The sequence below is a fragment of the Drosophila nasuta genome, chromosome 3, assembly GCF_023558535.2.
Source record: "Drosophila nasuta strain 15112-1781.00 chromosome 3, ASM2355853v1, whole genome shotgun sequence".
NCBI classification, from domain to species: domain Eukaryota; kingdom Metazoa; phylum Arthropoda; class Insecta; order Diptera; family Drosophilidae; genus Drosophila; species Drosophila nasuta.
In genome coordinates this window covers 5,089,000-5,106,489 of record NC_083457.1, presented here as the reverse complement: position 1 = coordinate 5,106,489, position 17,490 = coordinate 5,089,000, and the positions used below count along the sequence as shown (strand labels likewise).

Sequence of the window (17,490 nt, the reverse complement as noted above, 5' to 3'; positions counted from 1 at the left end):
TAAAAACAATATTTGTTTTAATTTATATATTATCAATACAAATCAAGTTTGATTCAAAAACTTATCAAATGAATTATTGGTTGGAAAGTTGAGTATACATTCTGAATTTCGAATCTAGTCAAATAATTAAAGTTATTCTTTAAAAATAAAAGCACTGTAAAAATGTTAAATTTAAAATTAAGACAAATAATTAAAGTGTTCTTTTCTCAAAAGCCAGTCCAGTTTCATACATATATCAGTAAATTATTCGTATAAAAAATTTATTTATCCGGAAATATAATTGTAGTGTTTATATAGGGTAAAATTGGCGCGGCAAATGAAATTCGTTATCGTTTAACAATATTTTCCGCTATTTATGTAAGTTCTACTATAAATCCAAAAGTCAAGCATATTTCATTTCAGTCACAATGAATTTACAAGTTTGTCTATACATTATAGTTCTTATATACGTTCGCGAGGGAGATACCGGCGGAGCCTGTCATTATTTCAGTGAAAATAAGGTAGTACAGCCATTTAAAATAAGTACACTGAGATATAATAATAAAATAATCTTTTTTCCTTCTAGTTGGACTGGTTCGACGCATTATTTGCCTGTCAGAAAAAGAAACTATGTCTGGCCAATTTTGATACCAAAGAAGCATTTGATGATCTCCCACGAAAATTCAATATTACAGACGAGTATTGGATTGGTCTAAACGGTTATGAGAAGAATGTACTTCGATATGTATCCAACAACGAAGGTGTTAAATATATGCCACCCGAAGCCACTATCAATGTTGAGCAGCCTTGCATTTTTCTAAAGCCCATCTTTCAAGGAAAATTAACCTTTGAATCAGACTACTGCTTACGTCGGCGTCGCTATGTCTGCTCATCGGCCGTCATCTGCAATGGTGTGGCGACAAACAGCACCTATAAAGACAAATATTCTACAGAACTTCCTTGTGATATGAGCGACATTGTCAAGGATGTCATTGGCATACCCAAGTAATAATAAAGATCAGTTGACATATGTTATTGTAGCATATGGGTATATTTCAGATATGACTATCTACTTTTCATTAATATTTGCAGGACTACTTAACGCAATAATCTTTGCGTTGTTGCCGGATGACCGCATTCAATTTAAGGCACTGTTGCCGTAGGTTGTCATTATCCCCTTTAAGCACATCAATGGTTTCCTCTTGCCGATGTATGGTCTGATGAACTCTGCAGCAGATAAAAGGTTAAGAGATTAGACAACTTGTAGTATACAATTGTGCATTAGGTTTACCGCTTCTGTAACTGTTCCATTTCCTGCTTATGTCGCTCATTGAGCAAGGCCACCTCATTCTGAATATCCGTGTTCAAATTGTCGCGGAGCTTGTCACGCTCATTGATGATATCGCCACACATCTTCTTGCTGTGCCCCAGCTCCAGATGCAACTGTTGCACCTCCGCCTGGGAATTGCGCACCTGAGCATCCGACTCTGCGAGCTTGCCACGTATCTCCGCATATTTTTCCCGTAGCGACTTTTCCACATTTTCCGCAAGGGTTAAATCCTTTTCGTACTTTTCCTTTAATCGCCTGCAAATAAATACTAGTCACTCACTTTGCTCTAACTCTATCTCTTTGGCTACTTACATCATCTTCTGCTCGTGCTCCTCACCGCTTTGTAGAGCATCCGCCTCCATGCGCACCACAAGCTCATCCAGCTGACGATCGCGTTCGGCCCGATAATGTTGTCTAATGGCGTTCTCCTTTTCCGCATGCGCCAGCTTGCACTTGTTTTCATATTCGGTCTTCCAAAGCTCAAAGTCCGCAAGATATTGCTGCTCGATTGTATTAATGCGATTTTGATATTTCTCCTCCTGCTTTGACATCTTCTCCTGCATCTCGAACTTGGCCTGCTCCAGTTCGCCATCTTGTTCACGCTGCGCCTCCTGTCGCTTAACCTGATAATCGCATTCCTTTTGCCTCAACTCCGCCTGAAGTCGTTCTCGCTCTGCGGCAAAATCATCAGCCAGCTTTTGCCTTAACTCCGCTTGGGTTTTTTGCTCCTCCTCCAGCTGACGCTCGAGTCGCTCTCGTATAGCGTTGCGTTCCTTTTCAATAATCGCTTCACGATCTTGGGCACAGCTTTCACGAATGCCATTCTCGATCTGTTCGTGCTTGAGTCGCGCCTCCTCCAATGCATCGAGCAACTGCATCTGGTGAGAACGCTTCAAATCTGTCACTTCTCGTTGATGGTTGCAGTTCATTTTATTGATCTCTGCTTCCAGTCCCTTCACTGTCAACTCCTGTTTCAAAGAGAACACGATCACAGTGTAAACCCAATTGCCTTTTGTCTTCAACCCACCTTGATTTTCTTGGTATTCTCACGAACCCAACGCTCCCTGCGTATTTTCTCTCCAGCCAAAGTCGTCTCCTTCGCTCGTGTGAGCTCAGTTTCTAGTCTATGTTCCCAGGCTTGATTCTGGCTCTCCAGACGTCGCGTTAGCGCCGCAACCTTCTCACACAGTGATCCCTTATCCTTGAGCAGCTGCTCGATGAATCCTTGATGTCGAGTCACCACCTCCTCGTAGTGCTTTTTCTGGTCACGCAATTTGATGGCATTGCTAGACTTCTCCGCTCGCAGTAACTTTTGCTTTTCACTGCGCAGCTGAAGGACATGTTCCTTGGACATGTGAATGGCATTGGCCAGCTCATTGGCCCGCAGAGTGAGTGCAATTACACGACGTGCCAGTTGATGATTGGGCAACATCAACAGCTCCGAGAGTCTGCAAATTGAATAATTATCGACCTTTAATTTTAGTATTTACAATGAGTTTTCCCATTTATCATTGATTCAACTGAAATAGCTTCCTTTCGATTACCCTTTTGATGACTAACTTCGCTCTGAACGTTATTCGATCTTTATATTCATTATTTAATACTCGCTTTTAAGTAGCTGACGTTAACAATAAAACACATTATTTTATTTCTTCTACGTATAAGGATCAACTCACTTGGGTACTTCATCGGTAACGTCTGGCTCAACAACAAATTCAACCTCGGAGCGATTGCTATCCGGCATAGATCGTCGAGTTTCCATCAGCGTTTTGTCACAACTGCTCTCCACATTATTCAAGTAGGCCAAAATATCTCTGAAATTGAAGGACGCAGTCTCCGTATTAGTAAAAAAAATAGTAAATTTAAAATTCATCTGAACAAGTAAGAAAGCTTCAGCCAGTGTGCTCGACTGTGAGATACCCGCTACCCATTTTGAATAAAAACAAAACGCTGCAGTATTATTCTTAAAATATACCACATAAAACATAACATATACCGCAAAAATACTTATTATATTTGGTATATCGATGAAATACTACATTCGAAATATATCATAGAATTAAAAATATACCAGATTGTCACCTAAAGCAGCTTAGACCCCATTGCAGTAGGCGTAATTAGCCATACAAAAGTGTATCTTTAATAACTTCTAAATTTGTATTTGATCAGAACCAAATCTCTGGAATTATAAATTGTATAATTATGATATTATTGCCTGTTCGCGTGGCAAACATTACAAGTTAGATCGAAAAATATTATATCTCTTAAGGTTGCATGCAAACGGACGGACAGACAAGCAGACGGACACGGCTATATCCTCTCAGCTGTTGACACTGAACAAGAATATATATACTTAATGGGGTCGATGATAACTATTTCTGCTGTTGCATACATTTCCTGCCGGCACAAAGTTATAATACCCTTCTAACCTATCGGTAAAGGGTACAAGGCTAGATTTACCAAACTTTGGGTGACCTTGTTGACTTTCCAATTGGTTTGTCCAATTATTTGGAACTTAGCCATAAATTATCAGGCTCTAAAATGAAACTTATAGAAATCAACACACTATGCAAACTATAATTGCTCCAGCATTGGCAACGTTGTATATTTGTCAAGCTTTGGAACTACTTAGATATTTAGTTATCAGTCAATTGGGAAGAAGTCAGTCGTCTCACGGTCCTCGGCTAACCTTTTAGCCATCGCTATAAAGTTCTTGCAATATGAGATTTTTAAACACCAGATCATACATTACTCACTTGTACTTGTCGCCGCTTTCCGGAACACGATCATCATTTTGACTAACCGTTTCAGTTGTCTCCGAACGCGAATCGAGTTTCAGGTTTAACTCGCTGGGTAAGCGTTCTGCAAAATTATCTGAATTGTGGCAATACAATAAAATATAGATTAGGTAATGGTAGTATTCAAAAGATTCATCGAGCGAACCTCGCTTTTTGTCTTCCTCGATCTCCTTGATGACCGACACAATTTCATCATAAGTCGAGTCCCTGGAATCCTCATTCGATTTAAGTGACAATTGGGAGTTACTGTCGTCCATGTCATCGACTCCCTGTTTGTGCAGTTCCTCAAATTGTGCCAACGCCTGCTTCTGCTCCTGCATGCTCATCCAGCTGTCGACCTTATCCAGATTGTACTCGCTTAGCTTGCGCTCCTCCCGCAGGCTCCCTACGCTGACGGCTTTCTTGAGTTTGGCTCCCGTGCTGGAAATTGCACTCTTGGTCAGGAATTTGGGTTTACTATTCCGAGAACTCGTCTCTGCACTCGCCGGCTTCACATTCTCCTTTTTCTTGCCGACGAATGGCGTCGTGGCGGTTACTTTGAGATAATTGCTGATCACAGAATCAGCGTTGCTGCTAGTGCTATATTGACGTCGATCGTCCTGCACAAGGGGCAGAAAGTTGTTCTCGGCACCAAAGTTGCGTTGTCCTGTTGATCGATAAGAGCTCACGCCACCATTGTTGCTATTGTTGTTGCTATTGCTGTTATTGTTGTTGGGATGTGTGATGGAGCTGGAGAGATTCTTTTCGGAAAGATTGTTCTGCTTTTGGTCTTTGCTCTGTGCCACGTACTTTTCCAGATAGTTTGGCAACTCCACGTTATTCATGGGCTCAAGGGATTTGCTTTTGGTCAACAAATTGTTATCCAAGGTCCCACCCACCGCCTGCTTATACTCTCTGATCACATTCAGCTCCGGCGTCGGGGACTTTTGGCGTGCTGCCGCCGAAGACGACGATGGCGCTATAGATGTGGTAGATGTTTTCACTTCGGGTTCGGGATCGGCATAGCGACAACTGGGCGCATCGCAGGCGCACTTAGCGTCGGATGCAGCTTCATTGGTGCTGGCCGTGGATGAGGAACGTGTGCTGCAGGTGCAGTTCTCGGATGGACACTTAGGGTACTCGTATGTCTCGGCAAGCACCTCAGCGCTGCTGCCCGCCGAAACAGATGTGCCAAAGTGCACGGACTTCTTTTGGGCGCCAGTGTCGATGGCATCCAATTTGCTGCTGCCACTGATGCCATTGCTGTTACCAGTACTATTATTGTTATAGATGAAGCTGGGCAGAGTTAAGGGACCCGGAGCAGAGATGTTACTGTTACTATTGCTGCTGCTGCCAGGCCGCATGTCCTGTTTGTCGTTGTCGCAATCACTGGAGTCCATGTCGTTGTGCATATTTGGCTTGCTGAAAGACACTCTACCGGGCAGATCCGGCTTAGCGGTCTTCTGCAGCAACGTCGCATTGCTGAGTCCCGCCTGTCGGGCTGACCAGTTGGAAGCGTAGGATTTGAGCTTGTCGCTGCTGCCGGACTCCGGCATGCTGGCCATAAACCGTTCCAGGTGCTCCCCTTCGCTGTTGTGTGGCGATTTTTGTGAACAGTCCGACTGATCGTCGGTGGAAGAATTGCAGCCGCTACGACACAACCAACTACGCTTGATGGGCTCGTCCAGCAGTGACTTCAACAGATCCGTGGAAGATACTTGACGCTGCAGGCGAATTGCATAATGTTGCAAGTAGTTTTATTTTATTTCTGTAGCTACTCACGTGTTTGCTAGTCCTGAGATCCTTCTCGGCAAAGTAGACACTGAGCTTGCGGCCAAACTTCGGATCCGCCGACTGCGGTCGTCCCAGAAAAGGCGACGAACGACTGCGTTGATGTAGAAAGTTGGCCGAGCGAGGACGAAAATGGGGCACGGAATTGTGCAGAGTCGTCAGAGAGCGACTGGTGAGCTTGGGTCTCGTTTTCTGTCGTGTGGCGAGGTTTATCTGCAGATAAAGCCGAGGCGTTACGAGTGAATGGAAGATGTCCATAAATAGATACTGCTGCAATACAATCGAATCATACCTGCGAGCCCTTAAGACATAAATCCATAATAGCACCCGATTTAGCACTCCGAGTATATACTTTTCAAGTGCATTTAGACAGGGCTTGCTTTGCTTTCCTTTTTAGCCGAACTGACGGCTGCGCCACAGCCAACTGAGCTTGTCCCATGGTCGAGCAGTTTGTTTTGGCCAAAAACAGCCCCTGGCTATAATATCGATTAAACGCACGCTACGGTCAGGACATGTGCCCGGCAGATGTTGCCCAATATTGCCCCGATGTTGGTCAGCAATCCAACCCCTGTCGTGGACAATCTGTTGACATGGTTACGAGTACGCACCCCAACACTTTGTAACCGAACAAAAATACAAGTATTACACCCGCTAGACACAGGTGTTTCAATTTCGGTTTCAGCTTGCTTTATGATAATAACAAATGTCTTTCAATTAAAATCCAATTTTTATGGGTGCAGTTCACTCTCAATATATCTTTGCAATCTAAAACAAGCACAATCAAATCTATTCACTACTATGATGGATAACGTTTCTGCCAAGGTCGCGGCAAATATATTTCGCAATGTCAAAGTTCAAACGAAGTTGAAGTAAACTTGATCTTCCAATGTCAGACCAAAGAGACTCAAATAATAGTAAACTTGAAAGTTGATTAAAGAGAATAATTCATCTTAGAAAAATCCTGTTTGAGTCTTTTGAAAATACAATAAAATAAGCAAATAAAACAAGAAGTTCCATACGACTGGTCTTTCAATTTTAAAATAAATTACTATTGAATAAATTTAAGAAATTAATTACTTTTGAACGGGATTTAGTTATTAACGATAATTACTTCTAAGAATTTAATCATCATAACTCATTATATAGAAAAATTTGAAACTGTTGAAGACCAATTTTAAAGAGTTAAAATAAAATTAAATTGAGTGATCACTAAATGTAAATATCTCTTACTAAAAAAAAACATTTTTAAATTGAACAGTGGATACAAAGTATTCTTGATGTTGTTATTAATTTCTTATCTACTTCCAAGTAACGTTTTTAGTGCTAGAAATCATATGGCTAAAGTTGGTGACATACACCAAAAATTAATATGATATTTTCTATTATAGTGGTTCTTAATAATTTCTCCGTATGTTAAATGAAACCAATTGCAAGCAATTCAACGAATATTTTAATAATAATAATTTATTTAAATAAAGCAAATTGTTTGAAATAAACATAATTAAGTATAGCAGGTCTGACGACCGCCTCAACAGTTGGCTCGTCATATAGATACAAATCGTACATACATACTACATTCAGTAGTTATTGATATGGTATATCTATGGGATGCCTCTTCGGAATGCGTCTACGGATGCGTATCTGCGGATACTGACTGATGCGTGAAGCATAAAATTAAATTTGGCAACATTTCTCATAATGAACTTAGAGGCTAACACAAAATACAATACAATACAGAGTGAATGTTCTCGTTCCTTTTTTTTTAGTTTTAGTTGATTAATAACAATTGCACTAACTCCTAAACGCCTCCTTACTCCGCACGTAGAACGGGCGTCACTTGCACCTCATCCTGTGCATCGCTCTTGATGTCGAACTTTAGTTTGGCCAGCTCCTGAAGTTCGGCATCGGCTGCTGACGCAGGTGCATCCTTGAGCACCTTCACGGTGTCGGGATAATTGTTCTCACCGCCGCCAAGCTCCTGCGAAAAACTGACCACCGTCTTGGGCTCGTAGTTGACACCCAAAGCACCGCTGGGATCGGGTGTGGCTATGCTGGGCACATCTCCATTGGTATGCGAAATGGTAATATCTTCAGTATGTCCGTTGCTTTCAGCTGCAGCAGCAACAGGAACAGCATCTCCATTCTGGACAGGCGGCGACACGGGTTCAGCAGCAGCCACTGGCGTTATGACCTCCACTTGGGCTTCAACAGCGGCAGGAACAACCGATTCCACCTCGGATTTTGTTTCGGTTATGGGCTCTGCCTCCGGTTTGGTATCATCATCCTCGCCAGCCACCGCTTTGTTGACCTCCTCAATGGCCTTGGCCACCTCCTCGGGTGCCACATCATCACTTGCCACATGGCCATTGCTGACAGGCTGCACCTCGGGCTCTTCGATGTGTCCGTTGCTGGATTCAACCGCAATTTCGGCAGCAGTTACGGCCACGGCAACGGCCTCAGCCGCAACCACTTCGACTGTCTCTGCCTCTGTCTCTGCCTCTGCAGCCGCTTCGCTGTGACCATTTGTAGCTGGTTGCGGCTCCTCCTCAATCTTGGCCGGCAAGGGCATTTCGAGGGCCGGCACTATGGCTGGACTGGCCATGGTCTCAACGAACGAGGTGCGATTCGGTGAGTCTGGCGAGATCATGACATGCGTGAAGTAACCACTGCGGCGATTCTCAAAGTCCAGCACATTCTCCTTAGCCAGACGCTCCTGAATGCGTCGCTGTCGCAGTATAAACTCCGGCACATTCTCATCCTCACCCTGCGCCACCGGCTCCACATCGACGGGCTTGGGGCGACGCAGCACCACCTTGGCAGCCTCATTCTGCTCCGTTGTGGCGGTGGCATTGCCATTGCCATTGCCATTGGCGGTGGCAGTGGCGGTGGCATTGCCGTTGGTAGTCGCCCAAGTGGCGGATGCATTCGAGGGCTTGAAGACGCCATTGAACTTGGTGCCTACCACAAATTTGTTGGTGTTGCTGATGAAGCTGCTGCTGTTGTTGTTGACTGTGGTGGTGTTGGCGCTTTTATAGGCATTGTAGTTGTTGTTGGCATTGGGCTGCGGTGACAACGGATTGCCATTGTCTTTGGTGCTGGGCGAACGGGCGATGGTAAAGTTGGGTTTGCCATGACTGATCAGCAGCTTGGTGGCCGGCGAGGGGCTCTTGTCGGGCAGCGGGGAGGGCAGACCACTGCGAATTTGTATGCTGGGCTTGTTGATGGTATCAGCCATGATCTTATGTGTGTATTTCTCTCGAGTCTCGAGTCTAATAGCGCTTTTACTTTCCGTCGATCTCTGATCGTCGTTGTCGTCGTCGTTGGCTAACGGGGCTTCGCTTCGTCGTGTTTAGCTGTAAAAGTAAAAAGATGTTTAAGCTTGGAAACATTTAACATTTTAAATTCACCAAATGCTAATTTTTTGCCAAATCATAATAATGAGCAAATTGCGGTGAAAAGCAACCAAATATAACATAATACTAGTCGCGGATATTCACTCGCATACAACATAAAAATGCTTATAATCAAATTTAATTCAATGTGTGGACATTCGCCAGCTAATTATTATTATTTTAATTTGCTTTATTAGCACCTTTAGAATGCTGCCAACAACTTTCTTTGCACTATTCGCTATTTAGTCCAAACAGTCGCTTTTTAAACCAATTCGCCCTGGGCCTAATTCCATGATGATGATGATGATGATGATGATGATGAATCATCCAAGTAGAAAATATAGATTAGAAGAATTTCAATTGGTTTGGATTGGTTACTCATCGTCTTTTGTTGGCCAAATGGTTTTCAGTAAATATTATTATATACTTATAATCAATTGTGACGTGCCAGAAGTCGCTTAACAATTGCTGATAATCTTATTTATCAATTAAAGCGCGTGGCTCGCCCTAAGTTAATTTATAATTTATTTAGTAAACCAAAATTATAACAGAGTCAAAAGTACACAATTTACTTTATAACTGGGGCTTAAGTCAAGACATTTAATTGTTAGAGTAAACAGTAATTAATATTTGTTATCTACAATTGATTGTGACTATAAAACAGTTCAATGTTGCTAAGGTTCATCAATTACGCTTTCAATACGGGTGTGTTATATCAAAGAGATATATATGTGCATTTCATTTGGTTAAATAATATCAATCGCTATCATGCATTTTTGTACAAAATTGTTATTAATGTATTTAATAACTACATTATTACAATCGCTCTTTAGCAATGCGATCCTATAGTTTGTGGTTCAAAGTAATAAATAAATAATAAATTTCTATTAACTTTAAATTCATTCGTCGATTTAACTAACTCTACTATAGTAATATTGTGTTATCAAATCAAATACAATAAAAGAACATTGACATCACCAAACATACCAAGAAATAATATCTGGGTAATTCTTTGACGTAAAATGTAGCGTGCGACGATATTTAAAGTGAAAAAGCATAAACAGAAACAATTTTAAAAATAAGTATGGGTTATTCCTATAGCCCTTGATTAGCACTACATTTATAGGATTTTAGGAAATAAAATATATAAATTCCTTAAGTTTTTTTTCGTTTTTAAAGAATTTGCAATTACCTCAAAACAAAAAAATATTTTCAAAATCATTTTTATTACTAATTAAATAAATATAAGTTTCAACTTTATTCAAAATAAAAAATGTGCTACATTTTTTTTTTTGACAGAGCATTACCCATGTGTAACTAGCAATATCGTGAAATTTTCAATGATACGAAAACTTTATCAAGTCCAAATAGTTTTAATTTTTTCAATGTCATTCAATTTAGAATATAACTTAGCCCAATTACCGGGAACCTAATCAATTTATTTTCGCTTCTGCTTTGTTTTATCATCAACAAAATTGTATAATATCGATACCGAACTAAACCTTTATCAATCTACAATCAGGTTCGCGCTATCAATCACATGCCTGTCCACACACTTCCCCCAATTTGATCATCAGTAATGCAAACTTTGCATTCAGTATTGACTTTCGCTGGCAAATTGTAATTTTCAGTCAGTTCAGTTTTCAATTATTTGCTACTGTTCCACATGGCGTATGCGTAATTACGTAATACTTGGGAGGGGGCAAACACAATGTCCCCAGGGTCATATGCTGGTCATTGGCAGACCCCCAAAACAAATGCCATTGATTGTTTATAGAGCTCAGGCGAGCTTAAATAACAATTAATTCGCATAGAAATGTGTGTTAAAAGTCCAAGCACCGAATAGGCGCATGTCTATCTAATTGGGCAGGCGACCAGCCAACTTCATAGATCGATCAAGTGCATGTGACTGACTGACTGACTGGCTAGCTGACTGAGTGACTGACCAGTTAACTGGTTTCGTTGGCGTCTTATCAGTGCGCCAACACACTTACAGGTTGATCACAACTGATATCGAAGACCACAAACAATTTTCAATATCAAACGGCGTTCTCTCCTCTCTTTCTCTCTCTGCCTCCCGCTCTGCTCCCGTGGCCAATGTCTGGAACTAATTAAATTAAGAGCTGCAATTTATGTGGAGCTGCATTGCAGCTACTCGTAAATTCAGTTCACGTTCAATTACTTAGCCAAAGGTCAGAGCAGAGCAGAGTTTATTTGATTTCAGTTTCAATTTTATTGTCCGCTTGTAATGAAGGTTATTGTTTATTTATTTGTTTTATGGCGTCTGGCCAAGTGTCTGGCAATTGTGATGCATCCTAAATGAAGTAACTAAATGGAAAAAGATTCATGTGATTCTCGTTGAAGATAAGTTTACACATTTGAAGCGTTGCAAGAGTAAATGCAAGCACAATCGATAGCAGATGTTGACTGTGAAAATGGAATAACTAATTAAAAATATTCAATATATTTTTTTAAATGCAAAATATGAAATTATAGTTATTATTTTAGCCCGTTGTGAGTGTGCACTTAAAATTTTATTATTTGCTGATTGCCAGTTTAGGAACAGCTGAACTACATTTTAGAGCTACACGTGCTGATCGAATGGGCAGTTAAACTATTTTGTCGGCACTTTGGCACTGTTCACTGTACTTAACGGCTTATGATGTGACTGCTGAGCTCTGGCATTCATTAAAGTAACACACTAACTTAATTATTCAATCGAACGTGCCATTAGCAATATCAACTGTCGTCATTGTTTTTTTTTTTTTTTCTTTCTGTTTGCTGCTAAACCTAAACTTCCCAAAACCCCATGACAAACAATTAAACAATGTAGAGCTGGCTGATAAAATACAAAAATAAATTAAATTACAAAACGAGCGAATCGTACAACAAATCTCAATTGTTTTGTGATTTCGCCGACGGCGGCTTATATAGAAATTGAAATTGCTGTGGGGGTGTCCGATGTATGCTTTTTTGCTTTTTGGTGGCTCGCTAATTAAATACAAATATGCAGCTCAATAGGGTTCAGCTGTTTACGGCAAATAATTTAAGCTGTTTAGCAACTTTTTTCTTCATTTTTTGTTTGTTAGTTTTTCTAATTGTGCTCGAAAATACTAGAGAATATATATTGCCAGAGGGGAACCAGAAGCTGCAGTGCGAATTGACCTTGAAAATTTGCGCCATGAAATCAACAACTACTATTCAAAAATATATTATGTTTTTTTATTTTTTTGTTATTTGCATAAGGTGAGCAAGAACCTGTATGATTTCGTGTACAACACTTTGCACTTAACGTTAGACAACAAAAAAATGCGTCTATAAATATATCAGACTTATGGTGAATTTGATCTTGAATTGATTGAAAAAGAAAGGGAAAGCGCAGTCTGATTTATTTGCTTAAAAATTGGACAAATGTTCGTATTGATACAACTTTCTTATATCATTTGATTATGCTTTAAGCTTCCGCCCTTGTCAATAGCGTCGAGCTCTCTATCTTTCGCCTTCTTTCTCTTTTTTTTGATCTGCACATATCACAACAATAAATCGAGGCGTTTATTTATGAGCAAGTCTCTTCTTCTTTCACTTGGCAAAATTCTGAAGTCCAACAACAAATTTGAGGTGTGAATTGTGAGTGTGACGAAAAACGACTCTGAAAGTGGTATCTAACAACATACTAATAAAGTAAAAGTGGAGACTGCTCGACTCACAGATACTCAGCAAACGGAGAAACAGAGAAATATTTTTACCCGCAAAGTAGTTTTCATCGTTTTTAAACTTTATTTGGGAGTGGTCGAGTGTTTTGCTAATTATTACTAAAATACTATCGCTGAAACACTCCACTATGAGTGTTTTATGGCCACAGGGTACAAAATTCCCCAACATAAAACCCCAACCCAGATACAGATACAGAACCCGGCCCAAAAGCCCGGCCATTCACATTGAAGTTGTTGGTTCGGTTGGTTTCTGTATTTTGTTTTTTGTTTTTGGTTTTTGGTTTTCGGGAACAGAGTCCCATGTTTTGTTGCGTGAGTTCGGTGCGTCTATCATTGGTAAATCAAATTGGTTACTTGGCCCCCTTTTGTGGCTGAGAGGTAGGTGTGTTGCCAACTCGGTCAGACAGACGCGTTAGCAGTGTGAACTGTCTGCTGTATTGCCACAATATTTTTACACACAATTGCAATGAGTTGTTATTAAAAATATGAATATATCTCATCTTGACTCAGTTAGCTGGGAATTGCCTGTGTGCGCCTGAGTTTCGTATATGTAAGTACACAACTATATGCATACATAGATACTTCCATCAAGTGCGCTACGTGTTTGGCTGGCAGTCGTAAATATTAAAGTAAGGTCTATAAACCAGTTTTAATGCATAAATGTTAAAATTGTTACGATTGCGGCAGACGTTAATCTTATCGAATGATAACAAGAACTTTTTGGCAAAAATAAAAGAACAATAAAAAGCACAAGAATTGTGCAGATAAGAAAACCAAACCATATACATAATCCAGAATATTTCAAGAGCATGTAATACGCAGAGTGTTATTATCTAATCTAATAATCTGTACTGCGATTAACGGCAAACTCAAACTGGAAATTACTTTAAAGAAAGTGAAAAGCCAACTCTTTTTCTAACTGTTTTTGTTTTCCTTCGTTTTTGCATAAAAGCCAAAGCATAATAAAAACAAAAACAAAAACAAAACTAAACACGAATAATAATAATAATAACAAAAGTGGGTTCAAGGTACGCGCCAGCTGCCAACTTGGGCGCAATAGCTGTAAATACTTTTTTTTTGTTTTTGTTTCTGTTCAACACTCGTAATATGAAGTTTTGCATGCAATCGAGCTGCAACACAAAAAAAAAGTGAAAACCATTTGGCCGATTAAACGCAACCATCAAAGGTAGCAACTCTGTACGGTGAATGAGAGTGTGTTGTATTTTATTTGGTATGTGCCGCTTTTGATAGAACGTGAAAATAGACATTTTTGGCCAATTTACAGATACGCGACAATTGGCAACACTGGCGCAATTTAACGGTACAGGAGCACAGTACGGGCACAGACACGATTGAACGTTAAGCGGATTCATATTGTACAATATTTGTTATTGTCATTTGTTCGTTAATCGCATAGAATGCGCTCAGTTATTACAGTATTTACACGTTAGCAGAATTTTTGGACACGCACCTCGCTGAATTGTAGAGCTAACTGTTGTTGTTGTTGTTATTGTTGTGGATGCTATTGTGTTGTTGTTGTTGTTATCTTTCACGTTGTCGTCGTCCGCTGCGTTACCGTAAAACGCCAAAACGTAACTGAAACTAAACCTGAACCAACTTCAACACTGACGAGCACCTCTAAAGTCTGAAGCAGCCGTCGACGTCGACGTCGTCTCGTTGTTGTTTTTGTTTTTGTTGTTGTTACTGTTGCTATTGTTGTTGTTGTTGGTGTTGTTGGTGTTGTCGGTTATCGCGCAAAGTGCTCGTGCGCATAGCAGGGGCAAAAAAAATAAAATAAAAAAAAAACTACATAGCTGAGCAAAAGTAAAGACGCTTAATAACTAAACAAATGCCCTACAGGCGGACAGGGGACAACGGACAACGGACAGTGTGAAAGGTACAACTACCATATGCTGCACTATCATCATCAAGTATTATACAGGCTATGCTATAACACGAAATAACCATCTATTTAAATAAGCATTTACGTTTAATTGTTGCACAAATTATGCATAATTTGTTGTGAATGGCGTTTCCGACACTTTACAGTTTGTCTAGCGCCCAAAAAACAAAAAACTATCAAAAGAACTGACACAAATGGTTTGCGCAAATATTTAACTAACGTGACGTTAAGTGCTATACTCTCCGATGTTATAGTATACTACTCTTATAGTGAAACGCAGGGTTTACACGTGTGCTCAGCACGTGATCATCTGATCACGTATGCAACCAGTTGCACAAAGCCTTTTGCTATTTTTGCTTCTATTATGCAACCGCTTGACGCTCGACTCATTCGCAATACCTTAAGTATTTGTTAATTAAAATGGCACAATTATGTGCAAATATGGGTCAGAGATTATAGAGATTACTGTTCTAATTGCACTCATAGACTGCAAATATCACGTTAATAGTGCCGTACAAACAAACACTTGGAGATATCTGAAGACTTTGACAAATAAACAAAGATAATTTTGTATAAGAGCATTCATTATCAGCAAATTATAGATCAAAAGTAGCACCGCCAAGTAGAATTAGAACTCAGGGAAAAAAAAAGAGAAAGAGAGAGTGGTGCCTCAGCAAAAAAGGCTGATTAACAACTATCAGCATCATCGAGCTTAAAGTTTTCCATACAAAGATTTTTACCCAAAAAAAAATAGAAAAAACAAGTTGAGTACGATTATAGCACAGATGCTTCAGCAATTCCAGTCTAGGCTAAGAACGTTGTCAATCCGGTATTTCTATCTTTTAACAGTTTCATCATGTTCATTTCACCGCATAAACATTCCTCACATCGAGAGAAGTTGGCGCACGCAAACACAAAATGTTAACAGGCGCTTCACCTATCGATTTGATAATTTCGCTATCACCAATTTGGCTTGTGTACTCCACGACTATTGTAGTCAGTGTATGTGTGTGTGCGTGTGTGAATTCTTTGATTGTTTTAACGATACGGGCTCAACGATTGTTTGCCTGCCTTTTACACGTTACTTTTTTGGGGCCCTAATGCGCCTCGGAGCTTCCGTCGTTGGACAGACTGTCAATAAAAAATAAAATAATAATTTATAGACAGATTTTGTTGGCCATGAAAGCCGATAGAAAGAGCGAACCAGAGAGAGAGAGAGAGAGAGAAAGACAGAGGTGAATAACTAGAAGAACGAGGAATAGGAGCCAAAGGCGTGGCCTCATTCTATGGCGATAAACGGTACTCGTACATCATATGAAAATGCTCATGAATCGCAAACAAACTCAAAACTGGTAAGAGGTGTAAGCCTTGGACCCGCTTTGCTTATTGCGAATAGATCCCAAGCCAGTTTTACACTTACTCTTACTAGTGTGGCAATGAAATAATGCGAATATGTGTTAATAATTCCACTGACTGTAGAAATGTTCTGCAACTAATTCAATATTTGCACATTATTACAATTAGCGAGTACGCAGTACCTTTCAGCTACAGATCTACATAGTATATAGTATGTATTTGCCCGGTTGAATAACACTAATTGGCATACAAACACACAAAACAGAACCGGAATGTGTACGCGCTCGATGGGGAAAGAGGGGGGAAGGTCGGTAGAGGGGCTACGTTATGGTATTGCATTGAAGCCGGCGTTAGACGCACCGCTCTTACCCGTTTGCCTGTTGCCCGTTTACCCCAAACAACCTTGACAAAGAAATTTTCAATGAACGTTTAAAATTAATTTGCGTACAAAAGTCGAAAAGAGGCGCACAAAGCAACACCAACAACAACAACAACAACAGCAACATTAACGAAATCGAGAACACGAACACAAACGTTAGAAGATCATTTCTTTTGACCAATATAGTATTTATCATAACTGTATATTGTGAGTTGGAAGAAAATTGAACCAATTTGCACGCAATTCTTTGAGAAATTCTACAAATATTTGTGAAAAAATTCAACACAATAACACAAAAACATTTGATTGGCTTAATTATGCACAATAAATTATAGTTCCTCCATATACATACAATATTTATGCATATATGTGAGTACGTATTTGTCGTTTTTTTCAGCTTTCTTTTCTCATATGGTAAATTGCCGGGCGATGCCAATTAAAATAGAAATTGTTGACCTACCAAATTTTTATTTTAAGTATTGTTATGTGGCCCGCTTAGTGCATTTGCATAATAAATTAAAATATTTGAACACAGAAACGTAGCACACACAAATTTGTCTGCGTAGTTGCTACTGCAATACAAGTATAACACGCGCTTAGGGTGGACAAAAACTTTCGAAACTCTCGGCTTTGAAATTAGTAATGCGCAAAAACGCTCTGCACAGGCGCATAACGTGTTTTGAACTGAGCGCAAAGCCAGCGACGATCGCTGATCGGTCAACAGCGCGAGCACATAGCGACAACAACAACAGTAACATCAGTAGCAACAATAGCTAGCTTTAATGAATGAAAGTGTAATTTTTTTGCCATAGCTGCCTCTATTATTGTTACAATGACAATGTGTAGTTTTTCCACATTGCCCGAAGCCTA

The 17,490-nt window shown here is 40.0% G+C and overlaps 3 protein-coding genes across 5 annotated transcripts; 1 reads left to right on the top strand and 2 right to left on the bottom strand.

The window, feature by feature from the left end:
• Positions 1–392: 392 nt before the first annotated feature.
• On the top strand, positions 393–1,041 carry LOC132791664 (uncharacterized). Its single transcript, XM_060800684.1, has 2 exons — positions 393–500; positions 566–1,041. The coding sequence occupies exons 1-2, from the start codon at positions 408–410 to the stop codon at positions 986–988; spliced, it is 516 nt and encodes a 171-aa protein (XP_060656667.1). The 5' UTR covers positions 393–407; the 3' UTR covers positions 989–1,041.
• LOC132791663 (centrosomal protein of 131 kDa) lies at positions 1,003–6,379 on the bottom strand. 2 transcript variants are annotated; one of them, XM_060800682.1, is made up of 9 exons: positions 6,170–6,348; positions 5,869–6,090; positions 4,253–5,810; positions 4,066–4,183; positions 2,986–3,123; positions 2,337–2,757; positions 1,622–2,277; positions 1,271–1,564; positions 1,003–1,206 (listed from the first exon to the last, which is right to left on the bottom strand). In XM_060800682.1, the coding sequence occupies exons 1-9, from the start codon at positions 6,194–6,196 to the stop codon at positions 1,074–1,076; spliced, it is 3,567 nt and encodes a 1,188-aa protein (XP_060656665.1). In that variant the 5' UTR covers positions 6,197–6,348; the 3' UTR covers positions 1,003–1,073. The 2 variants fall into 2 exon arrangements, with proteins under 2 accessions (XP_060656665.1, XP_060656666.1); XM_060800683.1 differs by lacking the exons at positions 1,003–1,206; positions 1,271–1,564; positions 1,622–2,277 and having other exon boundaries at positions 2,739–2,927; positions 6,170–6,379.
• Positions 6,380–7,314: 935 nt separating this feature from the next.
• On the bottom strand, positions 7,315–17,220 carry LOC132790405 (uncharacterized). Of its 2 annotated transcripts, none has more exons than XM_060798906.1 (2): positions 17,081–17,220; positions 7,315–9,230 (listed from the first exon to the last, which is right to left on the bottom strand). In XM_060798906.1, the coding sequence occupies exon 2, from the start codon at positions 9,110–9,112 to the stop codon at positions 7,688–7,690; it is 1,425 nt and encodes a 474-aa protein (XP_060654889.1). In that variant the 5' UTR covers positions 9,113–9,230; positions 17,081–17,220; the 3' UTR covers positions 7,315–7,687. The 2 variants fall into 2 exon arrangements, with proteins under 2 accessions (XP_060654889.1, XP_060654887.1); XM_060798904.1 differs by lacking the exon at positions 17,081–17,220 and adding an exon at positions 14,454–14,590.
• Positions 17,221–17,490: the final 270 nt, after the last annotated feature.

Coding starts and splice junctions, on each gene's coding strand:
- LOC132790405 (XM_060798906.1), bottom strand. CDS start 9,112: ATGGCTGATACCATCAACAAGCCCAGCATACAAATTCGCAGTGGTCTG.
- LOC132791664 (XM_060800684.1), top strand. CDS start 408: ATGAATTTACAAGTTTGTCTATACATTATAGTTCTTATATACGTTCGC. Junction 501..565: donor ATTATTTCAGTGAAAATAAG/GTAGTACAGCCA, acceptor TTTTCCTTCTAG/TTGGACTGGTTCGACGCATT.
- LOC132791663 (XM_060800682.1), bottom strand. CDS start 6,196: ATGGATTTATGTCTTAAGGGCTCGCAG. Junction 5,811..5,868: donor ATCTCAGGACTAGCAAACAC/GTGAGTAGCTAC, acceptor ATTCGCCTGCAG/CGTCAAGTATCTTCCACGGA. Junction 2,758..2,985: donor GTTACCGATGAAGTACCCAA/GTGAGTTGATCC, acceptor TTCAATTTGCAG/ACTCTCGGAGCTGTTGATGT.